General features: G+C 40.1%; 1 protein-coding gene across 41 annotated transcripts in view; it reads right to left on the bottom strand.

Annotated features, from left to right (window-relative positions):
- Positions 1–3,654: 3,654 nt before the first annotated feature.
- Positions 3,655–19,920, bottom strand: part of tcf7l2 (transcription factor 7 like 2) — a 182,212-nt gene continuing 165,946 nt past the window's right edge. For 5 of the 41 annotated variants that reach the window (XM_069899911.1, XM_069899921.1, XM_069899915.1 and 2 more), the window contains 7 exons: positions 16,548–16,688; positions 16,101–16,263; positions 14,252–14,359; positions 13,826–13,874; positions 12,643–12,715; positions 11,901–11,954; positions 3,655–5,636 (listed from right to left, as the gene is read on the bottom strand). In XM_069899911.1, coding sequence (XP_069756012.1) covers positions 5,207–5,636; positions 11,901–11,954; positions 12,643–12,715; positions 13,826–13,874; positions 14,252–14,359; positions 16,101–16,263; positions 16,548–16,688 — 1,018 coding nt within the window. In that variant the 3' untranslated portion in view covers positions 3,655–5,206. Of the gene's footprint in view, positions 5,659–10,772; positions 10,814–11,589; positions 11,615–11,896; positions 11,955–12,642; positions 12,716–12,992; positions 13,066–13,825; positions 13,875–14,251; positions 14,360–16,100; positions 16,264–16,547; positions 16,689–19,920 lie in introns of those variants that run through there. The other 36 variants (XM_069899924.1, XM_069899923.1, XM_069899914.1 and 33 more) reach the window with 27 other exon arrangements.

Genomic DNA, 19,920 nt, shown 5'->3' with positions numbered 1-19,920 from the left:
CAAATTGTCAGGGTGTCAAAGGAGAAGGCAGGGGAATGGGTCTGAGTGGGAGAATGGATCAGCATACAGTGGAATGGCAGAGTAAAAAAAGATAGGTCAAGGGGCCTTCTTTTGCTCCAATATTTTAAGACCTTAATTCAGATTACAGTCAAGCATTTGGATTATAAAAAGCATACATATCAGAACAGAATTTTACAAGAAATTACTCAGAATGCCTATTCTGTTTGTACTTGGGTGGGGTGGGGGTGAAAGGATTTACTTTGGAGTCTGATGTTGCAGAACAATGGTCAGTGCAGGTTCAAATATTTCTCAGGCAGCGCAGCTGACACCAAGCAAACCACAATGCAATTTGGAATGCTTAGAAAATAAAATTTCCTTCTTATCTACAAGCACGATTCAAGCTTGAGTTATGTTTCCCAGCCACACTCCTCTCCCTTGGGATTTGGTCCAAACATCTATTGCTATAGCGTTGGTATTCTGGTTTTCAACAGTGGGTGTTACACCCTGGTCTTGTCTAGTCCATTGACCATTATTTGACATGGGATTATACAGAAAAGTGAACAAAGCACAGGACAGCCATCACCTTATTGACCAGCTGGGCCACATCAGGATTGTTTGGCCACTTGGGTTCCTATATTCTTAACGAGGCCATTTCTTTAACCTCTGCGGACAAGTTACCTCTTTTTCTGGCTGAATTCAAAGTGGTCTTTCAACATGATAACGTGAGATGTTGTACACTGAAGTGAACTACTGAATGGGCACGCGCATCTGCCTGTCTCTGTCTGCCTGAAAGTGCTTTTGTATTGCGAAGATTCTCTGAGTCGCTTTTTGCATTTTGCTTCCCATCGCTAATTGGATCGTCAAAACCCTCTCCATCCTAAAATTGAGGGGTGTGTGTGTAAGAAATAAGGTGGTCTTGAAAGATTAAATGAAATTAACAATAAATTGAACCTCAGAACTTGAATCACCAGTTTGACAGCTTCAAATGACCGACTTACACTGCTGCTCAAATGTACACAAGTTATTTTTTAAAAAAGCTATAATACCTCAGCAACACATGGTAATGTTGCTGAACAGTTCACTACTTCCACAAAACTACTCAAGTTATAAATCAAACATATTTTCTCCCAACTGAAGACAGATTTATGAAAACCTAGAAAGTTACACTCCCACGTATTTTTTTTTGGTTGGTATCAACTTAAAATGTATTTACGCCCCCACTCCCTCCTTTTACAGCAATCATTTTCAAAAGGAACCTGGAATCCAATGAGAATAATTCACCCATCATATTCAGCTTGAAACTGCCAGATGAGAGTATCTACTCACCTATCGATGCACTGAACACGCTCGCTTTCAAAAGCAATCTTAAGTCTAACACAGGCAGGTCACTAATGGAAGCTTGGCAAAAATCTGATCAAATATCTTTGAGGTGACAATTCAGTGTTGAAAAAAAATTCGTAAGTTTTAGCACATCTTTTTTTCAACAGGCAACTAGACTCCTGATGACAAGAAGTCACTTGTCAAGTTACCTGATTATGCAATCAGGCAGTTTTCTTTTGGTGAGTTAGTGTTTACAATAGTAGAAGTATAGAGGAGGTATTTCTAAAATGCAATGATCACGGAATAATGAGTAAATGTGCCATGTATAACTGATGGGCAATTCTGTAAATGTTTAATTACAATTTTTTTTGACCTTCAGCACAGTAACAGGCCCTTTCTGCCCATGAGCCCGTGTGCCCAATTACACCCAAATGACCAACGACCCCCAGTACGTTTTAAACAGGGGAAGGAAACCGGAGCACCCAGAGAAAGCCCACGCCGACACGGGCAGAACGTCAAACTCCTTACAGACAGTGAGGAATTCAAACCCCAGTGTTGCACTAACCATGCCGCCTAATGGATGTCATGGATTATGCATGAGAAATAAAGCAATAGATTCTTCAGGAGAGATGTTTGGTGCAATAATCACCAGTGGGAATTTAAAAACACAAACAAATAGAGAATATGAAACAATAACTTCAGTTGAATAAATATCAATGGTGTAAAAATAGAATGAAGTGACCGACCAGCAAGGAAACAGGTAAATATTAATATATTTTTAAAGAACAGATGCTAGAAATCAAAAACAGAAAATACTGGTCACTTACCAGGCCAGGCAGCATCAGTACAGAGATCTGCAGATGCTACTCAGCTGGTGAGTATTTTGTTTTTATTTTAGCCAACTCCATTACTTTTTGTTTCCAGCTTCAACGCAGTTCTTACTAAACACTCAGAGGAACTGAAATGCGCAAAGAAATTGTAATTGGGTGGGTTGGGGGTGTTTGTGATCGGTGCGTATTGATCAGGTCCATGCGGCATTTTCACAAATTAGACCACATAGGACCTATTGTTTACGAAAACAACTGCAAGTTGAACCGTCGTATGAAAATTCTACTTATCAATTCATCTCTGAACAACTAGCAATAAGCAAGACTTGAAACTGTTTACCACATTTCTACTGAGTCCTTTATTTGAAATAAAGGTCATTTGATTATGAAATATAATTTATGGTAATTAACTTGCAGAAACAGTAGAAAAATAGGATCTACAAATACACATCTGGGACAAAAGACCCTGGTGAACACGCGTATAAAAAAAAAACCTCATATTTTTCAACACTATATAATAAAACCCAAATTAGGGTACATTTGTGATTCCCTATATAAACGTCCCAAACATTATATAAAAGTGTTACACAGAATATTACCCTCACGAACTCAGCCTTGACAAATCATGTGATTCTACCTATCAAACACATCTTTCAGTGTCTCAATAAAGTAATTTCTGCAAATCAGATGCAACCCAAGATTTGAATAGCTGAAGGGTAGTAATGAGTATGACACACAAAGAGTAGGTAGCACAGAGGATCAACAATGATGTCAACACATCAGTTATCGAGTCAATTTGAACGCAGTAAAGAGCTCAGTGTGAACCAACTTTCGAAGCATTTTGCAAAGAACAAATTAAAATTGGGATATGCATGTGAAACATGAAAGAAGTTTAAATTCAAGGAATTTTGACATATTTGGTCTCAATAATTGTGCTCCACCTGCAGAAAATTAGTTTTTCGGAGCCAAATAACTAGTTCAGCCATATCAAAAAACTTAATTCACTCAATGCAGTGCAATACTTTAGCACCATGCATTTCAACAATGAAGCTCAGAATCAAGGCTGTGATTGTGCACTAAATACTTCAGTCAGAGAGAGGGAGAGAGAGAAAAAAAATCAGCCTTGGCGAACAGGGTACCAACGACAAGTTGGGATTTCAGCATGTAGCCATGCATATGAAAACACGAACATTTGCTATCAGTTTTGGTTAAGATAATAATTGCCAGAATCGACATCTTTATGATCAAACAATCCAAACCCGTGTGTCTATCTGAAAAGGGTCACCTCCTTGTATCCATACGATACACGCTTCTTGCAATATCTCCATTTCCACAAGACTTCAACATCAAAACAAGTGGGTCTCTGTTGTGCCTCATGCCGTATCATTTCAACCGGACAGAGGCAAAATTTGGCATTTAAAATCTTGTTGGTACCATTCAGGCCACAGCTTGACGATCCGCTTTCTTCACATGGCTTTGATGGGAGGGCAAACGGACACCACAAGAATTCTCTGCACATACTAAGTTGCTTTTATTAATCCAGAACTGCATGCTACAGATACTGTACAGCATGAACATTGATTCAATACAAAAATGGTTTCAGAACAATAAAAATGGAAAGAAAAATAAAAAGAGCAAAAAAACAGAACAGGAACATCACACCTGTTAGGAGACATTGAGAGTATTCACAAAAGGTCATCAGCTTCTCAGTAAAATGGAAAAAAAGACAGCTATACAACTATCATTTCTACTACAATGGCACCAAATGAATGAACTTTTTCATCAGTTGTATACAGCCTTTGCAACATCAACATGCCTATTTTAAAATTCACTAAATACCTATTGATAGTAGTGTACATAAAAAGTGGCAGTTTCAGTTCAATTTCCCCAACGTACAGAAAATTTGGCCCATGGGTTTCATTAATTCTCACCCTTCAATGCTTTGCTTTATAAGGTTTTTTTGGATGATTTGCCAATAGCTACCAAACACATTGCGTTATAGCTTAAACTAGTCAGCAACATTAAAACTACATACATATCTATGTTACCTCACAGCTAAAAAGGACCAAAATACAGCAAAAATGGGGGAGGGAAGATGAATCGACTTTTAAAAGTTTGGCACAGATTACATACATAGGATATAGGTTAAGCAATTCCAGGTTTGAGGCTACTGTCCACTTCGGGGCTCTATACGAATGACCAGGTGCTTTTATTTTGTATTGATTCCCCAAAAAAAATCCCCCCTCCCCCAATTGCCTTCAAGTTTTATTTTGTACAATGGCTTTTTCTCAGCGATTTTGTGCACTTTCAGGTTTTTTTTTACAACGCCACTACATTATCCATTTGGTGACAGTCATGTATCACAACGGAGGAAAAAAAATGTTAAATCCTTGGTAACAAATTAATCTTTTCATATATAAGATGCTTACACTAAGCAAAAAAAAAACTTTATACATTGTTTGATGAAAAAAATATTTAAAAGAGACAACATACATGGTACAACGAGCATCTCTAAAGCAATAAATACTACTGGTCCTATAGCGTTGTAATTTTTTTTCTTGCACGCCCCCCCTCCCACCCAAAAAACAACGCCATGGAACAATGCATATTAACACAGTTTTCCCCATTATTTCTGTACATTTAAACAATAACACGCAACATCACAAAAGTTGTTCCACACAATTAACAGGTGGCACTGCATTCATTGTGCCCTTTAAGGATAAAATGGACATAAAATGATTGGTTCGCAAGCTCTTATTTAATACAAATTATACAGCGTAGCCAACTCCTTCCCACAAGGGCTTCTTTGAATCTGATAGTAGTGTCTTACTCATGAAGAATCCACCCAGTAAGAACCACTTAACAGTAATGAGCATTACAAGGTTTTGCAATGGTTGATAAGAGGTTGGCAGGATCTCTCAAGGCTTATCCTACATATTCAAAGAGGACCTTGAAATAACAATGGGTCAAATATTGACCAATGCACTCCATAACATCTACTAACGTGTAGCCATATGGCACAAATGAAATAAAAAGAACACCAGCAACTATGCTAAAAGCTATTCTAAAGACTTGGTTACAAGTGAAAGTGGCTGGGACTGTGTCTCTTGCAAAGCACTGTGGGAATGAACAATTGACATGGATGAAGTCGAAGGTCGAGTCTGCGATGAAGACGAGGATGTGGACTGGTGCAAGTTTCGGTGCTCTAGTGCCCCGTTCTGGCAGCTAACAGCTGAAACTGAGCTGGACTTGAGCGCCGAGTTTGTCGACAAGGCAGAGGAAGATGGTGAGGAAAGGTGGGCCAAAGGATCAGGTTTCATTGTAAGTGAAAGAGGTTGCATCTGTTCAGTCTGTGGATCAGAGTCTACGGTAGAAGGGCTTAACATGGAAGGAGAAGGGGGAGGAGAATCTAATAAGCTTCCATCTGAAGAGGGTGGGCTGGCGCAGCTGCCTTCACCTTGTATGTAGCGAATGCACTTTTTTTTTCTCCTAGAAACAGGGAAAGATTTATCTGTAAATAAAGGGCAAAAAGACTAATGGAGTTGGTTATTTGAACAAAGAAAATAATCTTATTCAGGCAACAAAGTTTTATTCGTGACATTTAAAAAAAATTAACTAATGCAAGTCCCAATTAAGCCAGAAAATCTACAGGATTTACAAATTTGCTTAGATACAAAAAAAATTAAAGCTTCAAAGTGTATAAAATACTAAATTACAATATACTTGATTTATCTGTTGAGAACCACACCAAATTGAGGAAGACAGGAAGAAAATACTAAAGAAAAGAATGAAAGGAGAAAAGGAATAAGAAACATTGGAAAATACAAAAGGGAAAAAAAAACAAGAATAACTGGTTCTATGGCCTGCAGGCTGTGGCTGATTCTTTAAATGGTCTGCAATGAAAAACAAAAGTCAATGAAGGGTGTTAATCAGATTCATTAACAGATTTCCTTGTGTGCAGTCACTTTCATTCCAGCTATCTGTGAGAGGAAAGAAGGATTTTTTTTAAATTGTGCTTCATGACCCTGTACCATTTTGGCCATGGACTTGTGATCATTTTAGTGTACATTTGGTTTATTTTACAAACAAGTAATAATTCAACCATCGAGTAAAATTTCCAAGCACGTTATATTCTTCAGTAGCTCCCAGTCAATTCTCACCACAAATATAGAGGAAAATGAATGTTAGTATTCACAGGTTCAATCATCTTTTTGTTCTTCATTTTGAAAAAGGGGGGAGGGGGGGGGTGAATAATTTATCTCGGGAAATTTTCCACCACCAACATCACTGTTGTTCTCAGACCACATTGGAACTTCACACCCATTAACAGCCAGTATACAAATACGTAGGGCCAGGGTGGGAAGATACATTGAAACAGTTCGAGCCACAGAAGCCTGCGAGGTCAAATCTGTGGTACCGCATGGACCACATGCATGCAGTTAAACTCAGGGGTTGCCAAAACAAAAGGGGCAGTAGAACGAACAGAAACATGCGAGTGAAGCAGTGCGTCATGCCACATTAAGACAAAAAGCTGCAAGTGGAAGGACCAACTTGGTGGGCTCAAAACAGAGAAAGAATGCAACTCGGTAATTGCCAAATGATTAGAGTCTTTAAAATCAACCCTGGTCAATATGAACACAAGCCAATTGTACAGTTAGTTTTCAGTTAGCCTGAACTGCAAAAGATGGGAAGCCCCATGGGTTAGAGTCATCAGGAAGGTTTATTTGAACTTTCTGTCATTTACTTCCCAGAAGGTATTACATGCAACTGAACATAACCCGCACGAGGAACTCGGTGGGTCGAGGAGCAACAGTGGAAGGGAAAGAATGGTCGACTTTTGCACCTGGACGGAGGATTCCAGCTTGAATCAGCCACCATTCTGATGTTGCGTGACCCACTGAGTCTCCAGCAGATGGTGCTTGGCCTCAGATCCCAACACCTGTAGTCTCCTGTGTACCTCAAGTATCACCTGCTAAATGAACTACAAATGCACACCTAGACAGGGCAAAAAAAACCCACATCCGTCCGTGCCTGGGCTGTCTGCTTGAGCACAATGCCAGTAGATAATTTCAGAAACTTCAAGTTGCTGTGGGACCACGTACTCTATGAACTTCATTCCGCAATAATCCCTCAACAGCCAGCTGTGGAGCTGGGGTGGGAGTAAGAAGAAAGTTTCAAACGCTTTAGTTATGCAAGATTAACATATCAAGCAAAATGCCCCAAATCTTTTGCCGTTTCAGATTTGTATATCACAACTTCCAATCTATTCCTCAACAGTAAATTCCCAGTACTCTAGCAATTCATTTAGCATCAGGGATCCCTCTCTCCAGGTAATGGCAGAAATAGATGTTGTTCTAAAAAAAAAGGCTGGTAATTACTTTCCTTGTTTTCTCTCATTTGGAGTCACTGGAGGGTTATGCTCCTTCTTCAGCTATGACAGCGAGTCACAGATTGGCTTTCTAGCCCTACTGCAAATCATCCAGCTGACATGGTGTTTTCAACTTGCAAGGCTACATTCTGGAAGTGGCTGTAATCATTCTCCTTCTTGCCAAATGCTGAACATCCCAGTTAAGACCACATGAATGTTGTGAGGACTTGTATGGAGAAATAGGAAACCATGGCAGAAATATTTTGGGTCACTGGCCAATGGCTCGGAGGGGAACTGCCAGCATTTTGCTGCCCCTGGGATTGTCAGCCTTGGACTGATGTGGGTTTCTGCAAGTGACAGATGCCGGTTCCGAAAACCACAAGTGTGCTCGGCTTCTGCAATGTAACACTGGGGAATTCACCTCTCCAATCCAACACCAGTCCAACTCGGTTCAGCACTAGAATGCTCATTCATTAAAATAGGAATTCCCAATGTGAAGAATAACAGAAAAAGCCCAAGATTTATTTTTAACTGTACTGTCAATTATTTCTTGAGTTTGATTTTTACATTTAGAAATCTGTTTCATAATTTAGCAATAATTTTTTAAAATTAAATTTTTAATTTAGACATACAGTATGGTATAGGCCTTTTCAGCCATCCAAATACACCTAATTGACCTACAACCTCTGGTACATTTTTGGAGACTGGGCGAAAATTTGAGCACCCAGAGGAAACCCACACAGAGACGGGAAGAACAAACTCCTTGCAGAGAGCATCGGATTCAAACCCTAGTCCCAGTCACCGGCGCTGTAACAGTGTTGGGTGAATTGCTACGCTAACCATGATGTAGTAAAAAACAAGGACTCTGAACCACTGTCACCAAGTTTTCACCACTGTTAGAAGGAAATCAGTCTACTGTCAAAACTACTGGGGCTGACCAGTGTCAACCAGGGCTGGGACTTCAGCTTCCACATCCCCAGGCCTACATGATTTGATTCAGCCCACTGGCAATTCCATTTGCTTTTCATAAAGTCATTACCTCTTAACAAATGAAAATTATTTAAAAGTCAAACTCCAGCTGTAAACATTGCCACCATTCAGCAACGTTTGCTGCGAGGGTTCTGCCAAACCTTTGGAAGCCAAAGAACTTTAAACGATTTAAATCATCGGTGATCTATAAAATGAGAAGTTACTAATGATTCTCATGGTTTCCTAGCACAGGCAGTTGCAACCATTACCAAATTATATTGTCTTTTAAACTTTAAAAAATAAATCAACAGCCAGCTTATGAAATTTCAGATTTACTATTTTGCCATTGGTTCGTTGTTATATTTTGATAAATGACACACGAGTTGAAATTTTCTTGATCCTCCCCAAAAGAAATTTAAAAACAAAAAACTAACTATTTTGTTGAAGTAGATCCCTGTTCTTCCCAAATTAAATAGAGGAGAATCTCAGACTGAAGCCTCAACTTAAGGGAGCAAACCAAGAGTCCAAAGTAAATGAACAGAGGTGCTGGAAATCTGAAATTAAAACAGCAAATACTGGAAGTGTTGAACAAGTCTGACAGGATTAAGAAAGGAACGCGGCTTATTCAAACTAACTGGCACCGTGATGAAGGGTTATTTAGCTGGTTCCCTCACCAAAAATTGATGGCTGCAGAAAAGATTCACCAGGCTGTTGCCAGGAATGGCAGGCTTGAGAGACCTGATAGGTCTGGACTGTTTCAAGTGGAGTGAAGGAAGTTGAAGGGTGATCTTGCCCAAGTTTACAAAATAACCTGTGGTATAGATGCACATTGAAATTTATGGCTGTAAAACTGAAAAAGGCTGGGCAGGTGAATCTGCGGATCCAAGGTCAGGGTAACCCATCCAGTGTGGACATTGACTGAAGGAGGCAACGGGAAACCACTTCAGTATTTTCCCCTTGTATAATCTTGAACAGTCTCAGCTTCAAGATGGAGGCTTCACTGAAGAAGAACAGGAGAGGCCACAACTACAATTCGGAAGGGTCAAAGATCATGACGGTGGAGAAACATGGTCGCCCATGCCGAACAGCAAGGCATCTGAATGAATAAGGTGGAAGGTGCAAGGCCAGAGTCTTTTCCCTAGGAGAGGGGAGTCTAAAACAAGAGGACATTGGTTTAAGGTGAGAGGGGAAAGATTTAAAGGGGACCGGAGGTTGGGGGGGAGAACAGGTTTCGTGGTTATATGGAACAAACCATCAAGAATAAGTGGCGGAAGCAGGCAGAAGACAGCATTCAAGACATCTGGACAGGGAAAGTTTTAGATGGCCAAGGACTAGCTTAGTCAGAACCTTGGTCAGTATGTACAAGTTGGGCCAAAAAGCCAATGTGTAAAACCCAACTTTCACAAGATGGACTTTTCTAAATTCAGCATGTAATCATTTAGTTCTGTTTAGCCAAGTGAGTCCATATAACCACTTACAGCACAAAACAGGCCAGTTCGGCCCTACTAGTCCATGCCGTAACAAATCCCCACCCTCCTAGTCCCACTGACCAGCATCCAGTCCATACCCCTTCAGTCCTCTCCTATCCATGTAACTATCCAGTCTTTCCTTAAATGTAACCAATGATCCCGCCTCGACCACGTCTGTCGGAAGTTCATTCCACATCCCCACCACCCTTTGCGTAAAGAAATTTTCCCCCCTTCAATCTTAAACCATGCCCTCTAGTTTGAATCTCCCCCACTCTTAATTGAAAAAGCCTATCCACGTTTACTCTGTCTGTCCCTTTTAAAATCTTAAACACGTCTATCAAGTCCCCTCTCAATCTTCTACGCTCCAGAGAAAAAAGCCCCAGTCTTCACAACCTTTCCCTGTAACTCAAACCTTGAAATCCTGTCAACATTCTCATGAACCAGGGTGAATGTATGATGATCCTGAATTTGACGAGCCAAATAACAAGCACAGGAAGGCGATTATTGCAAAAGGACTGGATTGGGACATTGATGAGGCAATGTTAGGCCTCACATGGCCTCAAAGCTCACCCAGTACTCAGTGGCTGCATTCACAAGCAAAGAATGGCTACTTGGATGCAGCACCAAAAAAACGATTGTTGCTCTGGGTACCAGCCCAGTCAAAGTGATAATCCTTTCATAAAAGCTAAGAAAAATCAGAGAAATTACTAATTAAAAAAAAATCAACTAACACCAATAAACTGGATCACTCAGCCCTATTAAATCAAAAGCATGGGACTGGGTGGAAAGCGTGTGACTGAATCATGAAAGAAACTCAAACCTTTATTTGAAATCATTCAACCCCAGGTCAAACTGGGTATCTGAAATGAGAAAATACATTTCTAAAGTACAGCATTTATCAAAGAAAATAAACATGCATTTAGATCTTCGGAAGAATCTCGTTTGTTTCAATTATTAATAGTCATCACTTTTTATGATTTTAAACTAAGAATTTAAGTAAGCCATGAAAAAATGACTTCAAAATTGAATAATTATGTTGTCGGAGAACGAATGAATACAAAAAAACCGCCAGAAAATTAATTTATTGGAGCCAATAATGGAAATCCTTTTTGAGCAATTTAAAGCACTAATTCTCTCTCTTTCAGTGCTGCAACACCACCACCCCCCCCCCCCCCCCACCTCCCCAGTATCAATTGGCGATTGTCTGGTTTTGGTTCACTGGTGTTCATCCATCACTTGGCAATTGTCCATGCTGCAACTTGCATATTTGTTTTTAAATTGACACATTCAAATGAACAGACAAACAAGCCAATCGACTAATCATGGATTTTGGACAGAAGCACAATTAAACTTAAATATTAATTAGGCTTTAATATCACGATTATGGAATGGTGGGAGTTACTCTTAACATACATGCCAACAAAGACAGGCTTTAAAAAGAGACACACAAGGGAGCACAGTCTCTCTAAACCCCATTACACCTGCAGACGTTAGACCAAACATGTTCAATTATTGCTAACTAAATGGGGTGAGAGAGATTGCAGTAGGGGAAATGAAGTATGAAGAGGAAAGCAGATCAGGCGCTAGGTGTACATGATAAACAAAAAGCTTTAACTTTGAAGAAACAAATACCTACCATGACAACATTCCCACTTCAAAGACTGCATGTGTCAGGACAAAGAAATAAGATTTAACCAAATGCGGTCAACAGGAAAGGTGTATATAAACAGGACAAAACATTCATTCCCTCTACCCAATCAAGTCCTAAGAATTAGAGAATTGGCAACAGGAATAGTTTGAGAAAATTCTAGAGTATGCAGATTAGCTGTGGTGGATAAGCCTTTGACCATTTGATGCCTGAGTTTGTTTAGTTAAAACCAAATTGTAAAAAAAAACGAAGAGAAAAAAAGCTTTAATTGCTGTTACTTAAAAAGATTTTGCACTCGCCTGAAAATGAAAGTTTCCTCTGAACGAGCTTGTAGCTGGTATGACGCCCAATTACTAAAAATAAATTGGCGATTAATACACAAATGTAAAGACAGTTACTGGAGTGTACAAACACTTCTCTGCTTCTTGGAAACTTCTGTTGTACAAAGCTGTGACATTTACTCAGGTGAGGCAACTATTGTATCTCAATAAGGTAACTTTGTTAATAAATGAAATAGTAATGCTGCATGATGAATTCCACATTTACTTACTATAATGGACTCATGCACCAATTATCAGTACACTTGTGCATTTAGAACAGCAATGCCTCCACGTTCACCCAAAAATATGTACATTTATACATATATAAACAGATCGCTTGTGCACAATGGGGGGTGAGCAGCCCCGGCAAGTTTTCAGGTCTCCTCTGTCCTATGTTTCACTGCACCAATCTCCGACACAAGGTCACAGGCCCATCGCAAACCACCATGGGGGAGGGCCAGGAAAGGCTGGGGATGGGGCGGGGTGGGGCGGGGTGGGGGGCGGTCGAAGGAAGAATGAAGGTGAACAGTGCTTGCAAGGAGACAGACCAATGCTGCTAAATAAGAAGCAACAGGGAAAATAAAAAGGGAGATAAAAGGAAAAACAAATCTGCAAAAAGCTATAGAATATAAGCACATTAGAGCACAGGAACAGTCACATGAATGCACTACAAATCCAATAAAGGGCATATTTAATTCTGGAAGGCCTAGTGGGAGTATACCTGCAAGGTTTGCACCATAAATTCTGTTGGTCTAGCCCGAACAATGCCCGACACTTCTTTGGAGTATTTGCATCTGTTAGCATGGAGTAAACAAAAACAGCAAATGGAGGATACTGCTCACTGGATGTGACATCTCAGCCAGAGCTAGTGGTTTAGCCGGTCAAGTTGGCATTCTCCCCTCATCCCTTCGAAAGAAAGAAGTCCAAAATTCACACTGCCAAGCACCAACAGGCGCAAGGGATGGATTCAGCGTCCAATCAAAACACTGAAACAGTGAGAGCAAGAAGGGGAAAGTGCCAATTTAAACCAGCTGAAACCAACCATAGCAAACCTGGGAAAACGATACACACCTGCACGGACCGCACCAGTTATTCTGTTGATCAAGGCCAAAGCGCGCTCGGCATTTCTTAGGAGCGCTCAGATCTGAACAAATTGGAAGAAAGCGAGCAGAGGAGACAGAAAAGGAAGAAGGAGAGACAAGAAAACAAAAAGGAATAAATCAATTTATCTGTTACCAGTGATCAGCAATGCCCTCTAATTTCAAAAAAAAAAGTATTCAAAATCAGATTTCTTTTGCACTCATTTAAAAAGCGCCAATATTGTGTGCCAATATAATTTGGTATTATTTTATAGTAGATTTTAATTAGAGTTCACGAAAGAAAGTAAGTGGGCTGAATAGGGAACTTGCAAGTTAGCACCAAGCACAGGCTTGAATTTAGGCTAAAAGGTTAGTGCTTTGCGAAAGAAGCTGGAGAGCAGGGTCAATTTTACATGCGTGCCTTCCAAAGGTAAATGGAGAGCAAAGATAATGGGATTAGTCTCGCAGGCAAGGCTGATTACACGAGGATGCATCGTAAAACAGGTGCAGCCCAAATTAATATCAATACAAGACACTAAGTACAAACTAGAATAAGCTTCAAAACATTTTTAAGTTACCATAGGGAATGCATGTGTTTTAATAAAGTGTTCTGTAAAAAACAAGCATTAAAATGTCTATGATGCATGCACGGATTACTCTATCAGTCTTGGAAAGGCAAACCAGCCATAAAATTAAAATATACACATACCATCACAATTAACAAAGTTATAAAACTTGGTTAGCAGCAGTTGGGGGTTACATGTGTCGCTATTCTGATATGTGAAAGGTCCCTTCTATGATGTAAGATGATTGCTGCCCACTTACCATTGGTCTCCCCTGCCTGCTTTTCCCTTTTCCTCTTCTTCCGCTTGCCCTATTAGGGAGAGAAAGCAAATGGGGAGGGGAGGAAACACAAGCTCAGTTTGTCCATTAGGGTCACAACACCATGCCAACAAGGCTCACTACAAAAGAATAAAACGCTCAGTTCAATCAGCATCGAGAAGCAGAAACAATATGAAGGACAGCTCTGTGGCATGCACAAGGTCCACAAGACGATAGGATGCTGTCAGCTTCACTCCGGTCATTATTTGTAACATTAAACTGACATGTATGAAGTGTACATCACTAGGCCTGTAGAGAGAGGAAAAGGAGGGGGGGAGAGAGAGAGCGAGAGAGAGAGAGAGAGAGAGAGAGAGAGAGAAAGAGAGAGAGAGAGAGAAAGAAGTGAATATGCTCGAGAATGGAACTTACATAGTTATCTCTTGCTGACCAGCCTGGGTAGAGTTGCATGTGAAGCTGCCGTTCCTTTCTGGCTAACTCGTAGTACTTTGCTTGTTCTTCTCTAGACAAAGCGTGCCACTAAGAACAAAGAGGACACAGGCGAGGTGAGGGGGTTGATGAGAGGAAGAAAACATTAATCATATAATGCTTGTATGAACCGATTGAGCATTTTAAGAATATCTGGGATTCATTCCTCAATAAACTAGAATTTCCAGTAAAACAAACCATAAAGAGCCATTTGCTCTTTCACGAAGTTATAGAGCATGGTTGGCAGCAGCAAGCCAAAGCAAATAATTTAACTCCCAAACATCTAGTTTGAAAATTAGGGGGAAAATCCCTAATTCAGAACAACAGAAACAGCCCTTAGATGTTTCAAAGGAGAACTGATGAACTAAAAACTGACGGTTAGCAATTGGGGCCTGTTAGGTCTGCTTTGTTCATGAATGAGTGAGACAAACACCAGGCTGAGTCGAAGTCAGGGTTCTTTGTTCTTTATTACCGGATTGTAACACTTGCAACTAACAAAGTTAGTCGGAGAATGCATTCTGCCGTTATCAGCAAAATGGTGATTTTATACCCTTGGATACATGCTTAGAACATCATCATATCATTACTTGTCCAATGACTAAAACTGTTGCTATCCTTTCCCTGCTAGCTTCCTGCCTCTCAATCCATCAATGTCTCTCTTATCTTGTAAGTACAAGGATGCATTCTGTTACTCCTTAGTACTGGGTGACTCCTTCTCCGGTCCCATCTCATGATGTTTTACCTAACAGGAGTACAAGGACACCTCCCCTTCTTGTTACTGCCCTGTACAGGGTAACTCCCTACACATTCCCATCTCATGATGTTTTACCTTACAGGCCTCAGAGATGGACAATACACAGATGTGCTGGAAAAACTCAGCAGGTCACACAGCATCTAGAGCAGTGGTTTTCAACCTTTTCCTTTCCACTCACATCCCACTTTAAGCAATCCCTATGCCATCAGTGCTCTGTGATTAGTAAGGGACTACTCAAGGTGGTATGTGGGTGGAAAGAAAAAAAGTTTGAAAACCACTGTTTTAATCATATCTAATTAGTGTGCACAGCTTAATATCTCCCAGGGTGGTTGGTGGTGGGGGGGGGGGGGGGTGGTGGAAGAAGAGGGATTGAAACAAAATGGGCCAATGACAATTTTTCTCAAGCAAAATATTTCAGTAACAATTGGGTCTAGAGCAGTGGTTCTCAACCTTCCCTTCCCACCCACATCCCACCTTAACTAATCCCAGAGTTTGAGTATTACGCGAGTGGAAAGAAAAAGTTTGAAAACCTCTGATCTTGAGGAAGAGGATAATAAACATTTCAGGTCTCAGTCCAGTCCTTCATCATGGTATGGATGGAAATGGATAGATGTTCCTCTTTAAATGCAGGCATTAAACCAGTGGTTCTCAACATTTTTCCTTCCACTCACATACCCCTACATGAAGCTGTTCATTGTGAAGATATAACAGGGCCTTCCAGACCATGCCACCCAAATACACCCATGTGAGCAATTAATCTTCTAATCCCGTACACCTTTGCAATGTGAGAGGAAAATGGAGTATCCATGCATGAGGGGGAGAACGTACAAACTCTTTAGACAGCTGATGACTCAAACCTGGTCCCTGATGCTCTAATAATGTCACATTAACTGTGTGGCCCAAATATTTCAGATTAACTAATATTAGCAGATACCTTGTATGGAAAATTGTTAACATTGTTGGGAAATGACAGCCTTGATCAGTCCGACATTCTCTCCAACCCATTCTTGTCTACCTTTATCAGTTTAAGATCCTTACCCTTCGACCAAGAATCTGATTGATTGCTGCGCTCTCTTTCAGCGTACACTCTGCTACCACCTTGGCTCTCATTTCCTTCATGTACAACATGAATGCGTTCAGAGGCTTCTTTATGTGCGGCTTTTTCTTTTCTTCTTCTTTTTTGGCGTCCTGATGATGTTTTCTGAAGAAATTCAGACCATTACCAACAATATCAGCAAAAGAATAAATAAATAAAGTGGTAATTTCTCTTCCGAAGCCACTACTGCACTTTAACCAATTCATTACTGAAATCAACAGAAAATGCTAAATAAGAACAAAATGAAAGTGGACATTTTATAATCTACTTGAAAATTGCTCTCTTTTGAAATTCTGAAGGTTCTTACGTCATGTCAAAGAGACCAGGAGCATTTTAAGTTACGATCATTTAAATAAAAAGTGCTTTTTCAACCAAACGACAAGACTTACGAGTTATTGAGGGATCCGATGTCACTCTGGGAAGACTCTTGTTTGACAGTTGGTGTGACTATGGCCGGATGGGGGATTCCCGTTGTGTGTAAACTGTGGTGTGGTGGAACCATGTGTGGGGGGAACCTACCAGAGAGAAAACTGTGTAAATCAACAGAACAGAAATGAATGAACGAAAGGGATGGATACACATTTGATAAATACAACATATGCAATTATAAGATGTCACAATCACTTTAAGTAGCTACTGATAATTAAAATGACATTTCAATGCACAACTGACAACCTTTAGTACATTTTAAATTTAATTTACAACAGTGTAGAAGCCAGTTCTGGCCATTGAAACCCCTACCACCCAATAGCACGCAATTAACCTAGCAACCCCATTTTTTCCCCCAGAGGGTGGGAGGAAACCGGAGCACCCACGGGAAACCCATGCAGGACACAGGGAGAACAACCAGAGTCCCCATAGACACCGCTAGTTTTGAACCAAGGTCATCATAGTGTGACTTATGACGGTCAAGTGTATAGAATTTTTGTAAAAATACAAAAGTTGTGCTACAAACACTACAGGGGCATCTGATATAAACTCTTGAAGAGCAACTTTAGTCTGGCCTTGAGAATTATTTCTGTATGCAACCAACAAATATTTTAACTGTTTTATTTATTTTCCATTTATTCAACTCTCAATTTGTCTAGATTCAGTCAGAATTAGTGTTGCATCAAAACCTTCCCCACCCATCACGAATTAAACCAGCACAGCAATGTCTTGTAAATGATACTTTCGCTGCTTCATTTTAAAACAAGTAAAATGATTTTGGAGTGAACACATTTGTCCATTTGGTTAGCCTGCAAAATGGTGGTAGATGACAGGCATGGACTTCGTATTCCAAGAGTGAAATATTATTCAGAGAATGCTAACACAAAATTACACAGGTGAAGCATTTTATAGGACACAAGGGGTTTCAAAACTTCAAGAGTATTATTCTTCATGTGAGAAAGTGGTTACATTAATTTTATTACAAGGGTTCAGAAGTTAATGGATAGTATAAAATACTAATCTGTCAAAAGATGGTTACTTCCATACTATCTACAAAATAGTTGAAATTTAGTTTAGCTGTTACATTATTTAATAGGTGCATCTGAATAAGGATATGATAAATTACATCTTATGTTTGATACAAATGTGTTATCTAGATATTACTATATAATTCTGAAGGAATATATAAATAAAAATTTCCACTGTAAAAAAAACCCTGAAAATTCTAAACAGTTAATTATGAAAAAATCCTGACTGCTTTTATGGCTTCAAGCCAGAATATAATGATGTGCATAAACTTGCAGGCCATGTTACGAACAAACTCATTTTTGTTCCATGGTGTCTCTGGGGCTTCTTATCACATTCACTCTCACTTTATTTCACTGTTGACATGTTTCTGTTAACTGCATGTCATCTGCCTGACTTCGTTTTATGTGCGAGCTGTGGGATGCTTTTTCTCCCCCTTGCAAAAAAAAAAAAACAGCCTCTTTGAGTTGCAGCTAGTTTGTCATTATTCCCCCTCCTCTCCCCGTGCAGTTGTTATCTCTCATCTTTTCCAAGCTCAATTTTCCCAAGCTTTCTGAACCACCGCAAACCCACATTATGGTTTATACATGATGCTGATCCCTTTGAAGACGGCACATTTCAGAGCGGGCCCTAGTCAGGAGAAGCACCTTCAGCCAATTTACTAGGTTGAGGGGGCCTGAAGCTCTAACATCTCAATCTAACAAGGTCACAGGGTGGTACAAGTGAGTGTCAGCTATTGGTGTTTAATTGCCAGTCTATGCCTCTCCGCTGTGTTTAAAGTATAATGACCCATCACTTAATTCCAAGAAATCACTGCCCTACTGCTGGATGGAATAAATATCAAAAGGTGTGCTCTGGCAGGGCATGGAGTCTACATTTCCTATGGTTGTCATACGAATAATACAGACATGTTTATCCATCATCTGACTACTGCACAAATGCCTTTTGTTCTAGTCTACCCCCATCTCCCCACCCCCCAAAAAAACACCTTACTTCAGAATAGCTAATAGGAAAACTCTAAGTTGCTTTTAATAAACACCTTCCCAAGTAGGAGGCTAATGTTCTTTCACTGACAGCCTGACCCCAATTTGTGAAGGAGGAGGCTGTTGGGGGAAGACACCAGGGGTGCTGGGGATGGAGGGGGGAGAAACAGAAGAGATGCAACTAAAGTTGGCCACTTAAAACTAGCTCGATGCCTTTCTCTTTTTTTTGGGCGAAGTGTACCTTTTGCTCTCACAGCTGATACCTCACCTGACAGGTAGCAATGGCCATTTTGAAGATTTCTGACATGTTCTTTTCTATTTTGCAATTGATATTTTTTTATTCTGCTGAACAAATGCATTTTGTTTGTTTAAATGCCTTAATTTATCCTGCCCCTATCAAAATTGCTTTCACAAATACATCGACTTTGTCTCTGGAGATGACAAGCCTTGCTTATAATCTATGCTAATTTAATTAACAACTATCATTAAAATGCATTAGCTGTTTCAGTCCACCAGGAAAGTCCAACTCTCCACCAATTAAATTAGCTGAACTCTAAATCAGATAAACAGAAAATAAACCCGTCATTAGGAGCAATTAGCGATTGCTTAAATACTGTGCCACAGAGTAGTTTGTAAATATACTTGTAGCCACTGGGAAATTAGCTGGTACTGTATTAATTGGGGGTTGTGCTGTAGAATCAGAGCCCCCCCCCCCCCACCAAAACTGTAGCTTTCGGTGCTGAACATCGGCCTCCAACAGCTTTGATGCGTCATCGTTTACTGCTTTTTAAAAAAAATTGATTTGTACTATTTTCTTTGGCTTGGCTTCGCGGACGAAGATTTATGGAGGGGGTAAAAGTCCACGTCAGCTGCAGGCTCGTTTGTGGCTGACAAGTCCGATGCGGGACAGGCAGACACGGTTGCAGCGGCTGCAGGGGAAAAATGTTGGGTTGGGGTTGGGTGTTGGGTTTTTCCTCCTTTGTCTTTTGTCAGTGAGGTGGCGGACGAAGATTTATGGAGGGGGTAAATGTCCACGTCTGCTGCAGGCTCGTTGGTGGCTGACAAGTCCGATGCGGGACAGGATATGAATATTGCGAAGTTGGGGAACTGCTGATGCACTGAAAAGTTTAATAAATGAAGATTTTATCCAGCATCGCAGCCACGTTGGCTAGTTAAAAATTAGGAACAGATTTACAATGCCTCATTACTTTTTTTTATTTCACCTTCAGTACTGCAAAATACCTATTTACATTTTATACAGTCAGAATAATTAATCAATTAAAAATGAATGCATTTTTTTCCATTCCTCATTATTAGTGCAATA

This window comes from Narcine bancroftii, chromosome 10 (genome assembly GCF_036971445.1).
Source record: "Narcine bancroftii isolate sNarBan1 chromosome 10, sNarBan1.hap1, whole genome shotgun sequence".
NCBI lineage: Eukaryota > Metazoa > Chordata > Chondrichthyes > Torpediniformes > Narcinidae > Narcine > Narcine bancroftii.
The sequence above is the reverse complement of the archived record's forward strand: the minus strand, read 5'-3'. Positions and strand labels throughout refer to the sequence as shown.